Raw genomic sequence first — 19,357 nt, 5'->3', positions numbered from 1 at the left:
TCTACTACTTGTACAAGTGAAAATAAAATAAAAATAACATGAATAAACTACTTTAGGTAATTATATCATGTGTCCATATTAACTTATGGATTTAGAAAAGCATGTCAGGAAAAGTGTAGAGTCCACTTATAAAAAAAATCATCTGTTTCATCAGTTTTTACTACCGTAAAACCAGCCAAACATTGTATTTAACACTGAAAAACTGTGTCGTTGTGTAGAGAGAATGGCAGGAAACTGGAGGACTGAGGTCAAAGGAAAAGGGCTGAACTGCAGGAAGAGGCAGCATGTGTTCATGTGTTACTACACAGAGTACACAAGTATGTACATTATGTACTTCAGCAAAAGCATCAACACAATGTAATACAGTAATGTAAAAATACCTCATCACAAGTAAATTATTGGCTGTAAACCGGAAAGTGTTTTCAGTAAAAATTGTGGTTTGGTTCCTGTGACTGATTAATGATTGACCGTAGTATCACTAATAGAGTTTTAATAGAAAACATCATGTTACAGTTGTTTCTGCTGGAGGAGGAGACAGTTTGGACTTCATGACCAAAGAGATGTTTAGAAGGGGAAAAATGTAAAAAATGTGTTCCGTTATTGAAATCTAAACTAAATTGGTAACATCTGTTAAGGTAAAAAGTATAGTATTAGGACAGTTTGTATGTGGTGGAATGAAAATGATACATGGGAACATATATGTAAATGACTGACCATAGAATCATTAATAGTTTTAATAGAAAACATCATGTTACAGTTGTTTCTGCTGGAGGAGGAGACAGTTTGGACTTTATGACCAGTTTCATAAACAGGGTTAAACCCCAGGCCTCATCATCATCATCATGGCTAATGACAGAGAGAAGATAATATTTACTGAAATAAAATCATGAGATGTTTAGAAGGGGAAAATTTAAAACAGTGTTCTGTTATTGACATCTAAACTAAATCTATAACATCTAGCAAAGTAAAAGCATAGTATTAGGACAGTTTGTATGTGGTGGTATGAGAACATGATACATAGGAACATATATGTGAAATGGATGCAACAAAAGATCCATAAAATGCCTTTTTAATTCTTATGACATGTATCAAACACTACCCAAGTGGTCTAAATAATAATAAAAAAAGACCCATTTTCAACCAAAACTCTTTCTATCCATCTATCTATAAATACAAAACATTCATTTGCATATTTGGCGTCACTTTTTCACAACATGGTTACTTGATCAATCAGTACATTGACACTGAAAATATCTAATAGTTGTAGCCTTTGTTTGATGAATATAGCTTTGACATTTCTTTGCAAATATGAAAAACTTAAAAAGACAAACCAACTGGATGGGTTTTTTTTTCTTCATTTAAATATTTATTAACATTTATCACAAAATGCTTTTTTTGTCCCAGAAAACATTTATTGAATGATTTGGAACACTACCTACAAAACTAGCTCTTTCCCCCCTTAAAATGAAATTAAGTTTAGTCATACAATAGAACGCAGTAGGCATATATTCTTTATTTGAATATTTACAATTCTGTTGGACGTGATTTTCATTGTCCAAAAATAAACGTACAAAAGCGAAGTATAAAAAACATAAATAGCAAGCAAACTTTAGGAAAAATCTTCCACATTTCCTCAGTATCAAATGAAAATAAGTGGCTTATTTAAAAAAATGTTTTGAAGAAATTCATTCAGTAGTTTTTAATAAAAATATAAAAAGACAATAAAAAACCCCAGACCAACACAAAAAAGCACAACAAAACAAACCTAAGTTTTTAAATACAGTAGCAAGGAGTCAAACAACATTTCAGTGCAGTCTGTTCATGCAGAAAAAACAAAAAACCCAACATTTAACACAAAGAGAAACTTCTCTGTAAATGGTTTATATAAAAAATGGACAACAGGAGATATTCTAACCTGCATTAAATAATGTAAAACATTTCACTAGTGCGACTAATGTGAAAGTGTTTTGGCCTAGGGGGTTGGGGGGGTTCTTCATCTGCAGCTGTTGAATAAAAAGGCAAAAACAAACACATCTGAAAAATAAACTATAATCCTATTATGTCCCTTCAATAAAAGTGCAGATTGTATTTTGGTCAAACTATAAATAGTTTTTAATAATCTGTTCATCGTCTGATCATTTAAATGGCTATCTGTTTAATCCTTCTGTCATTTGAAGTTTGAAAATAAAAAAATGTTAAATAAACAGTTCCTCTTCTTCTCCTTCTCTTATTAAACATCATGCTAATGGTTCTAATTGTAACTGTAAATGCATTTTTTTTAGGGATCCACCAGTACTGATGTTATTTTCTGTTTGATTTTTTATTTATTTTCCTTATATATAAAAATGGTTTAAAGTCTCTCAGCCCTTCTTTACATTATCTCTGAATGAGCACAAATTCAATCCTATGAACAACCGTTAGTATCAATCTCTGCTTCTGCCGTCAGTGAAATGACTGGTACTGATATTTGGAGGATATTGGTGCATCCCTAATTTTTATAGTCAGTCCTCAAATGAGCTGCTCCGACTTGGTTTTAACTGCCCATGTCCCAGTAAAGATGAGATTAGTTTGTTGTCTACACCAGAATTCCCAGTAGGAAGGAAAATGATGCTCCCACTGCCAGACCCAGGACCAGGAAGAAGGTCATGAGAGTCCCAGCCGTCTCACAGTCCTTAAACCGCACAAACCTGAACCACAAACACATTAAAAACAGTTAAAACAGAGTCTGCATCAAAAAAACTGTTGTTAATGCTTTTGGCAGCAAGTAAAAAGATCACTAGAGAATGGTTAAAACCTGAAGCACCCACAACGGAAGAATGGATCGATATCGTACAGGACATTTACGTTCTGGAGAAGTTGACATTTTGTTTTAAGGGTCAAAGGGAATCATTTTTCACTATTTGGTTAAAATGGACAAACTGTTAAATTTGTAATGGATGCAAATTGAATACATTGGTTATGTGAAAACAGTTATATGATATACATTTCTGTTTAGGTTAATGTAAGCATACACACCTTAATGTGTTTCATCTTGTTGATGAAGTAGCGGAGTAAGCCTTGTCCTCCAGCCCACTCTTTTTTCTTTATTTTACTTGTTCTATATTCAACTAAAAATCTTGGAATTGCTCCCGAAAGGGAAGTTTTGTATAACAAGGTTTTCCAAATAAACAAAGAATGAAAAAACAAAAAACAAAAAAACCAGAGTCTGCAGCTTAAGGTAGCTTACATTTAAAACAACAACAAAAAAAAAGATATTAGGAATTATATTTAAAACCACAAGGGAAAAAAACATAAATTACTTGAGGTTTCAGGGAACTTCAGTCCAAAAATTTGTAGTTTAGTTACTAAACTATAACTGTCATAACTAAACTTTAGTAATTACATCTGGTCACATAAGGAGATGTGATGTAAAGCCACTATGACCATGCAGTATTTTATTAAATAAAAATTGTCTGTAATCATGTGCAAATAAATAAATGTTGGTAAAAAATTTTTTTAAATAAAATAAAATAAATAAAATGGAGTTTAGCACAATTTCTACTGCCTTCATTTTATACATTCACCAATTTAATGCTGCAATTTTTTTTTACCCAGTTTGTTGTTACATATATTTGCCTTTCCCGCACTAAAACAGTGGAACAAATAAAGGGTCGTCGAGCTTTTTTTAAGGGGCCAGCAAATGGCCATTTACAAAAAAATTTGATACGAAAATAAATTCACGCAAGTAAAAAATAAGAACAATGAAAAACAAGACAAAAATGACACAAGAGACACAATAAGATGAAATATACAAAGACACAACATGGATCATTACATAAAAGTAACAACAAAAAAGAAAGACATTAAAAACGCAACAACCTTAAAATATGACAGAAAAGGTACCAGAGATGGAAATGCTGCCACGAAAAGAATGATGCAAAAAACACAAAAATATTAAATTGACGTAAAAGACACAAGATGATTATGACATGATAGATGCATGGAGGTGAAGATGACAAAAAGACAAATGAAAAGTGTAAAAGATGCAACAAGATGAAAATACAAGATACAAAGAAATGAAAACAAAGAACTGGAGGATGAAAATGACAAAAGATGTAATAAGATGTTTAACTATATAATAAATAAGGCAGACCTGCGCAAAAAACATGATATAAAATGCCAGAAATATTTTCTACCAGAATCTTGTTGCCAGCAAACGTCAGTAAAAAGGTAAATATTACGGTAATTTCTTTTCTTTTTTCAGTATATTTGGTCTAAAGGACACGTAGAACCCCTAATCTGGATCACTGACCTGAAGAGTTATTGTCTCAGTCACTGCAGGTGTGTGCATCTGAATATTACAGCAAAACTATCATTTCTAGGAGTAACATTTACACAATATAAACTCTGTTAAGCAATGACTAGATTCTACCCACTGAGGGCTTTTAATACGGAAGGGTCCAGGAACTGGTGAGTTTGTATTAAAAGTGTAATAAAGTTAGAGGTTAAAGGTTTCTTGTCAAATCCGATCACTTCTACCTTCTCCCTTCTATATCAAATACAAATAAAGGTCTGGAACCTTCTGCAGCTGAGCGAAGTAAATGCCTCGGTCACTATTTGAGGATGTACAGTGTTATAATATCACTATGACAACAGAACATTCAGGGTTTGTGTGACTGTAAGACAAACTCTTTGGAAAAAAAAAAAAAGAATTGTTACTCGTGTTTGAGAGACTTAGACTCACTGTGGAGCGTAGGACATGCAGAGACTGGCCAAGTATCCGTTGGAGAAAGAGAACAGAGACATGATGACGACGAAGGCCACGTCGTGACTGAAGATGACGACTTTGGAGTCTTTGACGTTACAGAGCATGAGCAGAGGGATGAAGATGAGACGAGAAAACACAGCGACAGGAAACAGACGGCTGTCCTTCGATGGCTACCAAACACAAACACAAAAAACACATTAAGCATTTTGGTTATGGATTTGATATTAATACTCTACTAGAATGATCAGGTCCTGCACATCATTGACCAATCTTTCAAAAGTTATTGGAACATTTATTTAAATTATATACTGTAAATATTTTTTAACATGTATTTAAACACATTTTAACACAAGTCTCATTCAGATCTCAGCAAGACTTTAAATGAAGAAATAAATCAATAAAAGTACAGTCAATTAAACAATTGATTGCTTGACTGAATGACTGATTAAATGATTGATAAGGATCTGACCCCATTAGTACGGAACTTTTGTCTGTAACTGCTGTAAATGGAACAGAGTCACTGGTCAATTAAAAAAAAACAAAAAGAATGAAAAATTCCAATAATGATGAATAAAGTAATAATAGTGAAATACTATTTGGTTTCAGTTTCTGTTAGGATTTGCCTTTTTTGTGTTAAATTAAATAAAAAATTGCTCAATCATTAAATAAATAAAAAACACTTATGGGACTGAACATGCCTGGGTTTTAGTAACATTTCTTAAAATGAGAAAATATGATCCACATCAGAGTTAAACTGTGCTCTTGAAAATAAACTAATCTTCCTGGTTACAGTTTTGTCAATATAATCACTTGTTCTAGTTATTGATCACATTATCAGACTTCTGACCATAATTCTTTATACTCTGAAAATGATGGTTAAAAAAAGTATTTACATTAAATGGCTGTGACAGCATCTTATTTAAAATAACCCATTAGTTCAGAGTGGATTTTTCTTTGCTCACCCATTGGCCGATAGACGGTGCACTGCGTCCAACCAAGTCCATGACATTAAAAACAATAAAGCAGCAAACGCAGGTGAAGACTTTATCTGCAACAACACAGGAGTGACACATATACATGAGTGACAGGAAGTACAAGCAAATCACCTCATCAGACCCACCCTTTAAAGGATTGATATTTTGCTATTTTTTTTAAAATGGAATTATACATTTTAAAACACTTCCCTGTGGTCTACATAAACTGTAAATGCTATGCTTGGGTCTGAATTCTTCATTAATTCAACTCCACAGGTCTATCTTCAACCCTATTTCTGAGTAATGACACCAGAAAGGTCATTTTCAGCGCTGGCCCTTTAAATGCACATGAGCCCCATTAGACCCCACCCCCTCCAGGTTGTTGGCTGTGCTGCTCTGTCCCGTTCAACCAACAACTGAACATTTTAGGTAATCAGCTCAAAGTTTGGACATATTTTCAGTACGGACTACAACCACTGCTGCTGACAAACAATTATGGCGTACTCAGAGAAATGTTCGTCGGAAGTCTTGACCTTATAAGTGGAAATGTCGTGATGTAACTAGTTATAGACGTAACAAATTAAGAAAGAATTAAAACAGGTTGTAGAAATCCACTTGATTTTTGCCAAAATGCATATAAAGATAGCCTTGCAGCACCTGGAGGGTTCAAATTCAAACTTTTGGAACTATTATGGACCAAATACACAAATAAATGAACCAAAGACTAATAAAAGTAGGTTTAGCAAAATATGACGCCTTTAAAGCTTCATTTGTTAAACACTGTGGTTTCTTACTCCAGGCGGTGTTTTCCTTGTAGACGGTCTGAACTCGGACTGTGATGACAGGAAACACCGACAGAGTGATGGCAAACACACATGTCACACATAAAGCCATCAACCAGATCTGAAAAACACACAGAGGTTTATTAAAGAAGCAGAAAAGCATAATCTCTTCAATATTCACAGCCATTACAACAGGATGTAGGAAACTGCGTCATGAATACCAGTTTTCTTTACTCGCCTGGACGAGTTGACATAAAGGATAAAGTTTTTTGTCGTGAAGATATTTACCTTCTTGAAGACGGCCAGGACAGACGAGCGCTCCTGACTCTCCTCTGCTTCCTTCTCTTTATCTAAAAGCTTTTTGTCTTGAAGAGAAAGAATAATAACAGATATTAGGTACTGTTATTTCTTCGAAGATTTAATTTTTTTCCAACTTATTTAATGGAGTTTTTGTCAGTCACAGCTTACATGTATACAACATGCCTTCGAATATGAAAAGATATAAAATCAGTAACCTAGATGACCATAATATATAAAAACAAAACAAAACCTCAACAAAGAACAAAACAAAAAACAAACAGTACTTCATTAAAGGATACAGGCTAATGATGTTCATTTTGTCTTCTGTTAAATCTAATTACACTTTTTTTTTCTCTTTTGTTCAGACAAGGTTCAAAAACTTTCAAAACTATACCTTGTCTGAACAAAAGAAGAAAAGAAAAGTATAATTAAGGGAAGGCAAGACAAGACAGGTTTATTTCTGTAGCACATTTCATGTACAAGACAATTCAAAGTGCTTTACATAAAACATTAAAAGCATTACATCAGGGAAGCAAAAAAAAGTATATGCATGAGAAAAAAACAACAACAGATAAATAGATAAAACAGATAAAAACTTTAAGCTTAAAAGAAACGTTGCAGATCTGAACTGATGAATAAGAACTCTTCAAATGCAGCTGAGCACAGGTTATTAAATTAATTAAAGGATACAATTATACAGTCCTATGTCGGCCAATCAGTGTAAATAACATGGTTCAGCTCAGCATTTAAGGTGCCTCATGATGCACATACTCTCAGGCTTGTACATGATCAGGGGTAAACTAGGTTCAGCTCATTCCAGTCCACATATGTGAGTACAAATGACAAAACTGATCAATGAGGAATAGCAGGGAAATTTAGACCTAAAGATTTTTTTAATGTCAATTTGCTAGATCCACAGGACACACAGAGAATTAAAATACTCTCTCATACCTTGTTATTTAAAATGCTATGCAATTAAATAAATAGGACCAATGTCCCAGTATTTTACCGGCATGTTCCATCAAGAATCAATAACAAGTTGAATTTGTGAGGTTGTCAGTTCTGCTGCTATGTTAGAGTCCTGTGGTGTTGATGCAGGAGATCAATCTCCCAATAGAAGTGGGTGGTACTTTCACTGGAGGAGAACTTTTCTACCTGTCCTTCTATCTGCACTTGCTTGTTGTATTTTTGCTGCTGCTAACTGTGAAATTTCCCCATGATGGGATACCAGTCCAGGATGTGGAGGCACTGGTATAGCTGTCTCGCTAAAGTGACTCTTTAATTGTTTCTTTTTTTCCGTTTATATAGTGTTTCTCTGTCTACCGGACCGTGAGTCGAGAATAAAGTTCAATTGAATTCAAATAAAGTCTTACCTTACTTAACTCAACTACTTAAATGAAAGTCCATATATGACTTCGTATCAGTGATCAGTAATAACTATATTGATATCGCTAACCATTTCTATGTTATAAACCATCAAAATATGGCCCATTACAAGTAAAGACAAATATTTAATGTTTCAAAATGTTATCAAAAAATGTCAAAAATCTAAATCTCAAAACTGTAAACAAACTTTGTAGACATTGTCCCAAGGAAGATGCATATTCAATTTTAAATGAATCCAACCAGTAGCTTAGTCGGAGAAAATGTCTGAAGTAATTGTTACAAAAGATGACGACGGACACAGCGCCTTCACAAAAGCTCATGACCTATTGTCCGGTGAGTTAATGAGGTAAAAATAGAATAAAGTGGTCTAAAAGATAAACTATAACAGAATATAAAAGATGTAGATCAAAGCTACTGACATTAACGGCGGTAGTGTAATACAGTAATGATGAAGAAAGGTGAAGAGGCGCATAATGGAACAAAACAGGAACAGATATGGTAATATTGCAATGTGTAATAATGTGTGGCGAATGTTACAGAAGACATTTATTAATCAGCTGTGATGTAACGTCTTCATGCTGCAGACTTTCTAAAACCAACCTGTGCTGCTGAGGAGCTCCTGCTTCGTCCCCACTTCAACAGACTGACTTCTGTTCAGGTAAAAACGAGCAAAATCCTGCAAAGTCGACAAAGAGCACAGTCAGATCTGCTCTCTAAAAGAACATCTGATGTGGAGTAACAAATACCATATTTAACTACACAGCTCTACTAGAGGACGTCACACAGTTTTTAGGCCTAACATTTCAGAGTATAAGGTTCTAAACATAATAAATTCTCTCAGTATAAGTTAATACTGTGTCTTCATGCATATAGATTCTTTTTTTTTTTTAGTTTACTGTCCTTACATTCTTTATTATATCTTGTACTTATAATCTACTAGTGAGACAACATCTACTGGTAAAGAATTCCTTGTATGTGTTTTTGTATTTGGCAAATAAAGGTCGAGGTCAAGTTTATTTATTTAGCAGATTTAAAACAACACAAAGTGCCCAAAGTGCTGTACAAATATATTGATAAAAAATAAATAATAATATAAGATACACAAACTGATAAAAACAGCCAAACAATAATAGGACGAGAAGCATCTAAAACACAACCAGAAGATAAAACAAATAAAAGTCACACACTTGTAAAAGCCAATGCCAATACAGTATATGTGTCTTTAAAACAGATTGGAAGTGCTAAACGGACTGTGCTCATGTGATTTGTAGGGGCAGAGTGTCCCAGAGCCTTGGACCTGCCGTCGTCTTTTGTATTCAGAGATGTTTTTGACAAATCTAAAACAGGGTTCCCACAGGTCTCTACAAGTTGAATTTAAGACTTTCTGAGATCTTTTAAGACTACCTTACACAGAATTTAAAGCCCATTTTACAGCTGTTCCCCGCCACTCGCCACTTGTCTGTTTGTTTGTCTGTCTGTTAGCAAGATAACTCAAAACGTTATGGAAGAATTTTGATGAAATTTTCAGGAAAAGTTGATAATGGCACAAGGAACAAATGATTCAATTTTGGTGGTGATCGGGGAGGGCAGAGGAGGGCTGATCTGCCTTGGTGGAGGTCTGCGTTCTCAGAGTGCTTTTCTAGTTAAATCTGCACTTCCCCATACTTACATTTCACTTGCGAGTCATCCCTTAAAGTTCCCAAAGTCAGTTAGTCACACGTCTAAAAGCTGCACGTGTTGAGCTGATTGTTCCGTGACCATTTCTGCAAAGTTAGCAATAATTGGTTCCTGATTTCAAAATAAACTATTGGGTTGGAACGGGTGGAACTGAGTAGACTAACATTACTTTCATTCTAGTTTGGACATTTCCCTGTCACATTTGAAACAAGTTTATGGCAACGTAACTTAAAACCTACCATATCAAATTTAATACCTATTAAAGACTTTTTTTAAGGTATTAAATGCAGATTTGTAAATTCAAAGCTTTTAATACTTTTTAAGACCCAGCAGGAACCCTGTAAAATCAGGCGTTTTGAGGATTGTGTTTCTCTGGCCAGAATGCGCACGATTAATAGCTCTAAAAGCTTTCAACTAAAGCTGAATCTAAAGATGATTCTGATTCTTTTACCACCTGATCTGATCGGTTTATAAAGTAGCAGTGTCCTTGAAGCTGACCTCAGTTTAAATGAACTCTGGACTGAATTCATCGTCACACTGATCAGAACGATAGATAGATGCAAAATGTTGGAGTGTGTGTCTGTTCTCACCAGATGAGGCAGCAGCAGGTAACAGAACAGAGTTCCCAAAGTGGCCACACATGGAGTGATGAAGTATCCCAACGCCGCTGAGCTTTTCTCTGCATTACCTGCACACAAACAGACATTTAAGCTTCGTTCAAGTCCACAGTTAAACAGGATTTTTTTTCTACTATTGTAAAGTAAACATATATACCAATTGGATTTGAGAATTAGAGATGTGAAGAAAGTAGACGGTTAGCTGTGGTACAAAATTTTTATTTACATTCAGAACTCGAAAAATATTTTAGTTATCTAGAGGTAGAACATTTAAAATCACAGTCATGGATATAAAAAAAATTTAAAATCAATGTTGAGAGAAATTAAGTTAAAACCATCTCTGAGGCATTTTGGAAGCAAATAAAACAATTTAAACAAAACTAACTAATGCAATGATATTTATCACAATATAAAACTATCAATCTATCTATAAAATATGTATATATATTTTTTAATTATTTAATTATTTTGAGATTTTAATTTTAACGTCAGAAAAAACAACTTAAGACTATATTTGAAGACTTCTGAAGCATTTGTAAACTTTTGAAACATTTAAACTACAATTAAAGCCGCACTTTTAGACTAATGTATTCACTGATTTTCAGGACTTTTTAAGGATCTGATATTAACTAGTATTTAATTTTTTTTCATTTATTTTACTATACACCACCAGATGAGGGGAAAATACTTGCTAAACAGAGACTAGATGACAAAAGGTAAAGGATTAGTAAAGAAATAAGTAAATTAGATGCTAAAAGAAGAAGTATGAGTCAAATATTATGCAATGAGTTTTAAATATAAAGTCCACACTGACGGATCTGATGGAACACTGAGTAACCCATATGCAAGACATTTATATGGGTCATTCATTAAAAAAAAAAAAAGCTGAAAACAATGGGAATAAAATGTCAGGTTTTAAAAAAAGGCATGAGTGGAGGTCAGAGGTACTTACTGAGGATGGAACAGAGCATGGCGATTGCAGCAAAAATCCCGGCCAGACCCTGACCGCTCATAAACAGAGTACTGTAACGAGGAGGAAACAGGCCGACAACGCCGAACAGACTGCCCTGCAGCACCGCACTGAAGCCTGCAACAACAAACAAGAATTAAACAACAAACCACATATTCTACAATAACAATACATATATTTATACTGGTGTATTATCATCCGGGTGTTTTAATCAGCATTTTTAATTCCTGCACAAAAACATCAACAAGCTACAAAAAAAAAAAAAGTTTCATCACTTAGAAGTTGAACAACTGATGTGCAGAAAAAAAATGCTAATATGTACAAAGGAAACAGATTTAGTAAATATTATATACACACCAGAAATGTTCCTCGATTTGGTATGAGAAACAAACTTTCGAAGTTACTGTTTTAAGTTCATTTCTTGTGTGCGGAATTTTGCAGTGTTAACATTTGCATAGTGGTATTGGATACTTCTATTACAGCTGGGGTTATACACTTGTTTAAATTTGAAACTGTACAACATAAATGCCAAAAAAGTGTTTCCAAAAAAAGTAAAGTTCTATAAAAAGTTCAAAATAAGGTCAAATAAGAAGAAAACAATGAACAGAACATAGAATATTTGGAATATCTGTCAACTGAATGCTATACACAGATCAAGATGTTGACCATTTCATAATGTTTATGTTGACGCACTGTTGATGAACCAGATGGTTGCCATGGTGACATTGAAGAAGGTGTCAGGCAGCATTTCGACTCTGACAAGACAGGCTGTGAGGGAGAAGAGGAGGAAGATGGCAATCATGCTGAAAGCCACTCGGATACGTTCCCTCACCCTGAGAAAACAAACAAACAAACAAACAAAAAAACAAAAAACATTCACTTTAGTTCATTATAACAGAAACACTAATAAGTTTTTAATAAATAAGGAAGAAATTAGGACTGCTTGATATTGGAAAAAACTGCCATTGTGATTTTTTTCAACCCTGCGATATATATTGCAATATGAAAAACTACTCAAGAGTATATAATAGCTGTGTGGTGCCAACGTAAATGGTCAAACAAATAAGTTGCGTTACTTCTCGTTGTAAAAATGTTAGAAGATATTTGATCAGGCACCAAAAGAGTACTATGTATACATGTGTTAATAATTTCATTTATACTGCTGCATAAAAAAAAAATCTTAATTATCTGAGTGTTTTAATTGTATTTTACGGTTGTATTTTGTGGTGGCATCTGGTGGTGCTGTTTCTGTGGACGTGTTCATGTGTTTATGACCTCTGCTGCACACCCAATTACCTTTTCTAAGGATAAATAAAGTTGAAGGTTGAAGTTTTACAGTCAATATGATTTATAGGTCGACCTCTACTTTAAATTATGAGAAACGTAAGCCTCCTGGATGTTTTCTCAAACTAATGATTTAAAGTTAAAGTCAGCTTTATTTATCAGTTTGGTAGAACTCCAGAGCTCTACATTTTAAACACCTTAATGATTAGAATCCTTTAAATATTCAAAAGTACAAATACTGCTCACAGCCACTTTAAAGACTATTATATCAGTGTTACGTAAGACAATAAACTGGTTTGACCATACTGTAAAACCTGGTTGTTTAATTCCCTCACTGTGAATCTAGTCTGGTCTTGATCACAACACCATGTCCATCTGTTTCCCCAACACTCACCACTGATAGAGAAAAGAGTTGAGCAGGGTGAACAGCAGCAGGGGCAGCTGGGAAAGCAAAGCCATCCAGCTGTCATAGTTGTAGTTCTTAGTGGTGCTGCCTGATGTAGAGTTAGAGGTGACGTTGTGGGGTGACACCATGAGACGCTCGTTGAAATACTTTATCAAGGAGAGAAAAAGGAGAACGATTACACAAAAATTAACTCAGTAACTGAAGACGAGCGCAACAAACATATCGCTCTCTCTCCCTCTGTCTGTACTTAAGTTATTGTCACAAATCCTACAAACAAACACAAAAAAACATTAGATTTAACTTAACAGCTCCAAAATCTAACAATGGCTGTCACTTTTTATTATCTGACTTAAATTTTGGAGCCTGATTCTTAGTATTTCATGGATGTTTCCTCTCTTTTACATGATCATAAAAGGTGTGAAACCTGGGAGGCTGTCATGAAGAAGTTCCAGGGCAGAAGAGTTCCCAGTCCAAGGATGAAGATGATGAGGCTGACCTGACCACTGTGGATGAAATAAAAAATAGTCATGCACTGTACATGCGATGAAATACTGCAAATTATGACTGAAATGCAAATATCACACTCACTGGTCGACAGGTGGAGTCTGATTCTGTTTCTTCTCGTTCCACATTCTGTTTTATTCTGGTTCTACACAAAAAGCTCTATGTTAACATTTTCAACACAGAGACATTGTTAAATAGATTTTTAGTATATTCTTATTGTACATCCTGAAGCAGTTTTTTTCTTTTTCTGTCATATTTCTCATTGTTATTAATGTATAAAAAAATCCATGAAACTCTGTTAAATGGTGCCAATTTTTTTTAAAGCTATCTCAAATTTTTATCTTCATTATATTATGTACTGTTAAAGAAAGAAACCTGTGGGTGCTTTACTCTGTAGAAGCTGTGAGCTATGGGTATCACTAGTATGGTTTCTGTTACCTCTGTTTTATTCTAATTTTTCAATTTTTTTAATGTTATTTTTATGTATTTAGTGTTTTCTGCATTTGTTGCTCTCATTTTGACCAGGACCCTGTATGTCAGTGGTACTTTCCTTGATAAATACATAACGTCTATTTCCATATGTGTTGCATTTTAACATCTGTGATGAACTGAAAGATGAACTATCAAACATATTAATTAATTAATGCAACAGGGCGTGGCCAAGTGAGTATTGGAGTGAGAAAGCACTGTGCAGCAATACTAATCATTCCATATCTGTTTTTAAAAATGAATTTAGCAGCAACCATAATAGTTAAAATTGTAGGTCTAAGCAACTACTTTAACATGCCATTAAGGAATAACAACCAAATATTTCACAAAAACATGAATTAATCATCAATGACAAAGTAACAGAGTGAGGAAAAACATACAGCAGTTATTTAAGGTTTGGACAAAATGCCAAAAAGTGCTGTTCCTCAAGGAAAGTGCAAATACTTATCATACCACACTTTTCTTGATATATGAGAGTACATTATATCTGAAAATGAAACTGATATAATTTAAATTTTAGTTTTAAAAGATATTAATTCATGGTAACGGAGTGAGAATCCAAAAAAGTAACGGAGTGAGGCGTTTGTCCAGAATGATGCATCAGAATAATAATTACAGATTTTATTAAGATTCTGATAAAATTATCAGTCTTTAACCATATATGTTTCATTACTACATTTAATACACATCTTTCTGCTGTTTTTTTTTTTTTAAATAATAAATAACATGCAAAATCATTATAGTATTTATTATGAAATATAAGATTAGACAGGCATATATTTTGAACATATGTATTTACACATTGCTATTTACATTCTGAATTTCTGCTGTATACATTCATTTACAACCTTTACTGTTCTTAATTTACACTGTATTCTCATATATTCTCTTATATATTCAGTTGTAATTCAGGTACAAATTAAATAAACACAGTTTTAGAAACTAGAGATATATGTCTTTCAAGCTGAGTTATCAAAAATATTTAGAGAGAAAAAAAAATGACCCTCATGTTCACTTTTGCTTGGCCAGACCCAACAGTAAAAATAAAATCCAGACACTGAAAGGGACCATTTTACTGCACAGTAGCTTTCACTTTTCATACTCTATTTTGCTGATAATACTTTTATATTTTGGACTTGAAAACAGAGCTTTTGTAGTGGAATATGTACATGCAGTGTACATTTAGTACTTTTACGTGACCTGACTACCTGTTCCACTATTGCTGCATAGTTTGTGATATAATACACCACAGCTGCAGGCCCTTTTACAACCTTATAGTACATAGTTGGGCAGGTACTGACTCATCACTAATTTCATCACATTCAATTCGTTTCACCTTCTGTGCCTGCTATTTCCGTCTGTAACTCTGGCAGTGAATGCAACAATTAAGTAATATTTGACATAAACTTTCATACATAGGACTTGGGACACATCCCCTGTCCCATATATTAATGCATTTTTACACTCATCATGCTAATCACCTCTGTTCACTTGTATGAAAACAACTGGCAACTAACAGGAAAACAGGTTTTTAGAGAAGATTATAAATTCGGTTTTCATTAAGAACCAGTTATAACCAATACAATAAGGCCTGTAGATGTTCAAAAGCAGCTTCATAAACAGTCTAATTCAGAAGAGAGGCAACTCAGATGACTAGTGAGTCATCTGCGTGAAAATGCAATTGTGCTGCATGTTGGTCCTTTTTTGAGAAGTATTTTTTGTGGAGTAAAGAAATGTTGTTTACCCCTACAAAACCAAATAATGACCATATTAAGACATGAGCATACTGATTATACACTTATTCCCTTATTTTGCTTAGTTGTTTTTATGTTAGACACGTTTAAAGTTTCTTTTTGTTTAATAATCATAATTTAATACGTCATACCTTTCTTTACTGTACTGATTTATGCTTCTTTATTTACAAATTTTCTTTTTGTTTTAGAGTAAAAATGTGAAATGACAAACTGTCCTTTCAAAGAATCTGAATAACCGAACAAACATGAACAACCTGAAATGTCCTAAGAGAAGGAAGTATAATTTTAACAATATTATATCTGTTAATAAATGTTTTGTGTATTTGTAGATCTGTAAGTTGTGATGCACATGTGTACATGACAAGCTGAGGCATGATACTGTTAAAATTGCATGTATTTGTATTAAAATTTTCTGATTGTTCTTGGTTATTCACATTTTTAAAGGATAGTTTGTAGATGTTTTATAATGTAACTTTACTTTTTTCCACTATAAAAACATAGAAAAAAATATGGACTTCACATTGTTTGTAGGTTATTATGTTATTATTTTACTGGTCTGGCCCACTTGACATCATAATGGGCTTTCTATGGCCTCTGAACTAAAATGAGTTGGACACCCTGATCTATATGATCCAGGTCTGTCATGTTTTTTTTTTTGTTTTTTTTAAATCAGCTGTCATTCATCCATGAGGCTTTGAGCTGCACTAATCTGTCTGTAATAGTGATGTGACGTTCACAAACGAATCAAATCTTTTGAACGGCTCTTTGAAATGAACGATGGGAACTGAGTCTTTGTAAAGAGCCGTTCATTTTTTTTTTATTCTTTTGATTAATAACAGTGATTAATCACTGTTGTGTTTTGTGCAATTTTTTCTGTATGTTTACACACATTTATTGTTCTTGTTCTGAGGGAAAATACACGACAGGTGTTAAGATATTTAAGTAACTGCAATGATAAATCGCTTTTGTGTTCAGTGCATTTTTTCTGTATGTTTACACACATACTGTTCTTGTTCTGAGAATTGCACTATAGTTCAGGTATTTAAGTAACTGCGGCGATTAATCACTGTTGTGTTTTGTGCAATTTTTTCTGTATGTTTACACACATTTATTGTTCTTGTTTTGAGGAGAATAAAATGTTATTTCATAAGAAAATGTTTTATTTTCTTCTTCATTTTTAGGCTACAGACTAGTCCATATGTTTTTGGTCAAATTCCAGCATTTGCCTAATGTCACCTCTCATGTCATGTATTTAGTCCACAAATTTTAACTAACTATTCTTTTTTACAATAAGATAATATTTACTGCCACACCAATTAAACACCTTTAACCCTTTCATGCATAAGTCACTACGGTGGACAGTTATTTTCCAGCTGTTCTCTTGTATATTCATGGGTTTTGTTGTTTTAATTTCATATCAGCCAACACAGTGGACACTTACACACCATCTCATACCCTGATATTCATACCATTACAGTAACTTTGCTGTTCTTGATAAACCTGATCTGCAGTAACATGCTTTAGTGTAAATCAATTGTTATTTGTTAGACAAGGTTTTTTTTTGTTGCATATTATCTCCATGAAATGAGTAATTACTAGTAATAGAATATGTTAAAATGTGAGAAGACATCAGATTAGTAGCATTAAAAATGTTTTTATTTCATTGTTTTCATATCATTTTCTGATATTGGGTTTCAAACATGTTTCTTTTCTTCAAAAATTAAATGCATGGATATTTTTGTAACTCCACAGAAAAAAAAACTTGATCACATTGTTTCTTTTCATGCCTAAGGAGGAATAAAAACACTGAGGAAAAAAATCTTGACTAAGGTTCTCACAGTTCATGCATGAAAGGGTTAAAATGTAATGTCAGTCATCACATGTAGCCTATTTAGTCATTAAAACATTGGTGTTTCAAAATAATCCAATAAATATAAAAGAGCCAGTCTTTTCAGTGAACGGCTCCCTTCAAAGAGCCAAAAGTCCCATCACTAGTCTGTAATTACCCCCCCCCCCCCCCCCCCTCTGTTACTGTGTAAGAACTCTGACTCATTTCTAACATTTCCACATTTACCTGCTGCTGTGCCAAGTCCTCCTCCTGGCGCCTTGAGATACTCTGATTTCTATTTTTATTTAATCCCATGAACTTTATTTTTTTTATTTTTACAACATCATATCTGATCTAAAACTATAACAGAACATATTACAGGTGAATATTCCACTCAGCTGTGTTTCTGACAGCTCTGATAGTCATTCATTTAAGCTTTATTTCAGACACTGTCGCTTGTTCAGAAAGTTAAATACACTATGTTCGAAGTTTCAAATGTTGTCTTAATTTAATGTTGAAATGTTTAATTTAACCGCCAACCATTAGATAATGGCGGGTTTAACAGGTGTCACTAAAGGAACACGTGTTCTAAAAGTTCATGTAAAGAACCTGTCCGAAGCAAATAAGACACTGGACTAAAAGAAAAGTGATCAACAGGAGACACACGGGGCTTACCTGTGAGTGGACTCGGACTGTTCCCGGGTTATAACCAGAGCTAAGACAGCTGAAGTTTGAATGGAAGTGGGAAAGAGCGCGTGGACTCAAGTAGTCTTGGCGGTATGAGCGTTAGACACATGTCAACTTCCGGGAGTGTGGCTTATCCAGAGCCCTATAAAGAGAGTTACGACACGCTTTGATGTCGCCGATCCGGTGATCACATAGCTCTTGAAAGCCTGAATAGTTCCAAATGAACTGAGCACTGTCATGTTCTTTCATGGGACAGACAGCAGTGAGCATGGTAAATCTAATAATAATAATAATAATAATAATAATAATAATAATAATAATAATAGTTTTTTTTTTATTTGTTTAGCACTTTTTGTGGTACTCAAAGACACTTTACATACAGCAGATAAAAACATAAACCAAACACATTAAAAACAGATAAAACACAAATCAAACCACACACAACCGTTGTGTCACTACTGTATGTATTGTTGTGTGTGTTATGCTTTTGAGTAGTGGGGTTGACCACTGAAAGGAATGAATTTATTACTTTGAAAACTTACATTTTGGGGGAAGGGTTGGTGTTAGCTCAGGTAGGCTACTTACATGAGTGGTGCTACCTTTACAAGTTCATTCATTCTGTACTGTACTCATAAGGAGATGCACAATTTACCATGTTTAATTTTTACTATTATATGACTGTGGTACAAGCAGAAAACAGTGGTTAGCTGTGAACACTGTGTCTGCCAAGCTCTGCTCTGATAACACACACGATAAGGCATTAACCACCGGATAGCATAGCAGCTAACTTAGCATGTTAGCATTAGCACGAACACTAAACTTATAAAAAACTCAACATTAGCAAACTCAAAACTCAATAGAATTCTTAGAAGATGGGTCGGATATTACAAATGTCAAGTTACAGAAGTTTGACCTCCTTTAACTCATGAATAATAACTTTAATGAACCTTTA

The 19,357-nt window shown here is 33.9% G+C and overlaps 1 protein-coding gene across 1 annotated transcript; it reads right to left on the bottom strand.

Moving 5' to 3' along the window:
- Positions 1-1,493: 1,493 nt before the first annotated feature.
- LOC115417074 (equilibrative nucleoside transporter 2-like) lies at positions 1,494-18,498 on the bottom strand. Its single transcript, XM_030131050.1, has 13 exons — positions 18,394-18,498; positions 13,732-13,792; positions 13,568-13,646; positions 13,132-13,289; positions 12,147-12,286; positions 11,436-11,570; positions 10,457-10,554; positions 8,790-8,865; positions 6,792-6,868; positions 6,516-6,624; positions 5,710-5,795; positions 4,724-4,917; positions 1,494-2,687 (listed from the first exon to the last, which is right to left on the bottom strand). Exons 2-13 carry the CDS (start codon positions 13,773-13,775, stop codon positions 2,576-2,578), a joined length of 1,308 nt encoding a protein of 435 aa, XP_029986910.1. The 5' UTR covers positions 13,776-13,792; positions 18,394-18,498; the 3' UTR covers positions 1,494-2,575.
- Positions 18,499-19,357: the final 859 nt, after the last annotated feature.

Source organism: Sphaeramia orbicularis, chromosome 1, assembly GCF_902148855.1.
Source record: "Sphaeramia orbicularis chromosome 1, fSphaOr1.1, whole genome shotgun sequence".
Lineage (NCBI taxonomy): Eukaryota > Metazoa > Chordata > Actinopteri > Kurtiformes > Apogonidae > Sphaeramia > Sphaeramia orbicularis.
The sequence above is the reverse complement of the archived record's forward strand: the minus strand, read 5'-3'. Positions and strand labels throughout refer to the sequence as shown.

Bases quoted from the DNA above. Each gene is read 5' to 3' on its own strand.
- LOC115417074 (XM_030131050.1), bottom strand. From the start codon at position 13,775: ATGTGGAACGAGAAGAAACAGAATCAGACTCCACCTGTCGACCA. The intron at 11,571-12,146 runs GTGCGTCAACAT...TTGTTGTTGCAG, and splicing joins AACCATCTGGTTCATCAACA to GCTTCAGTGCGGTGCTGCAG. The intron at 6,869-8,789 runs GTTGGTTTTAGA...TTTCTCTTCAAG, and splicing joins GGAGCTCCTCAGCAGCACAG to ACAAAAAGCTTTTAGATAAA.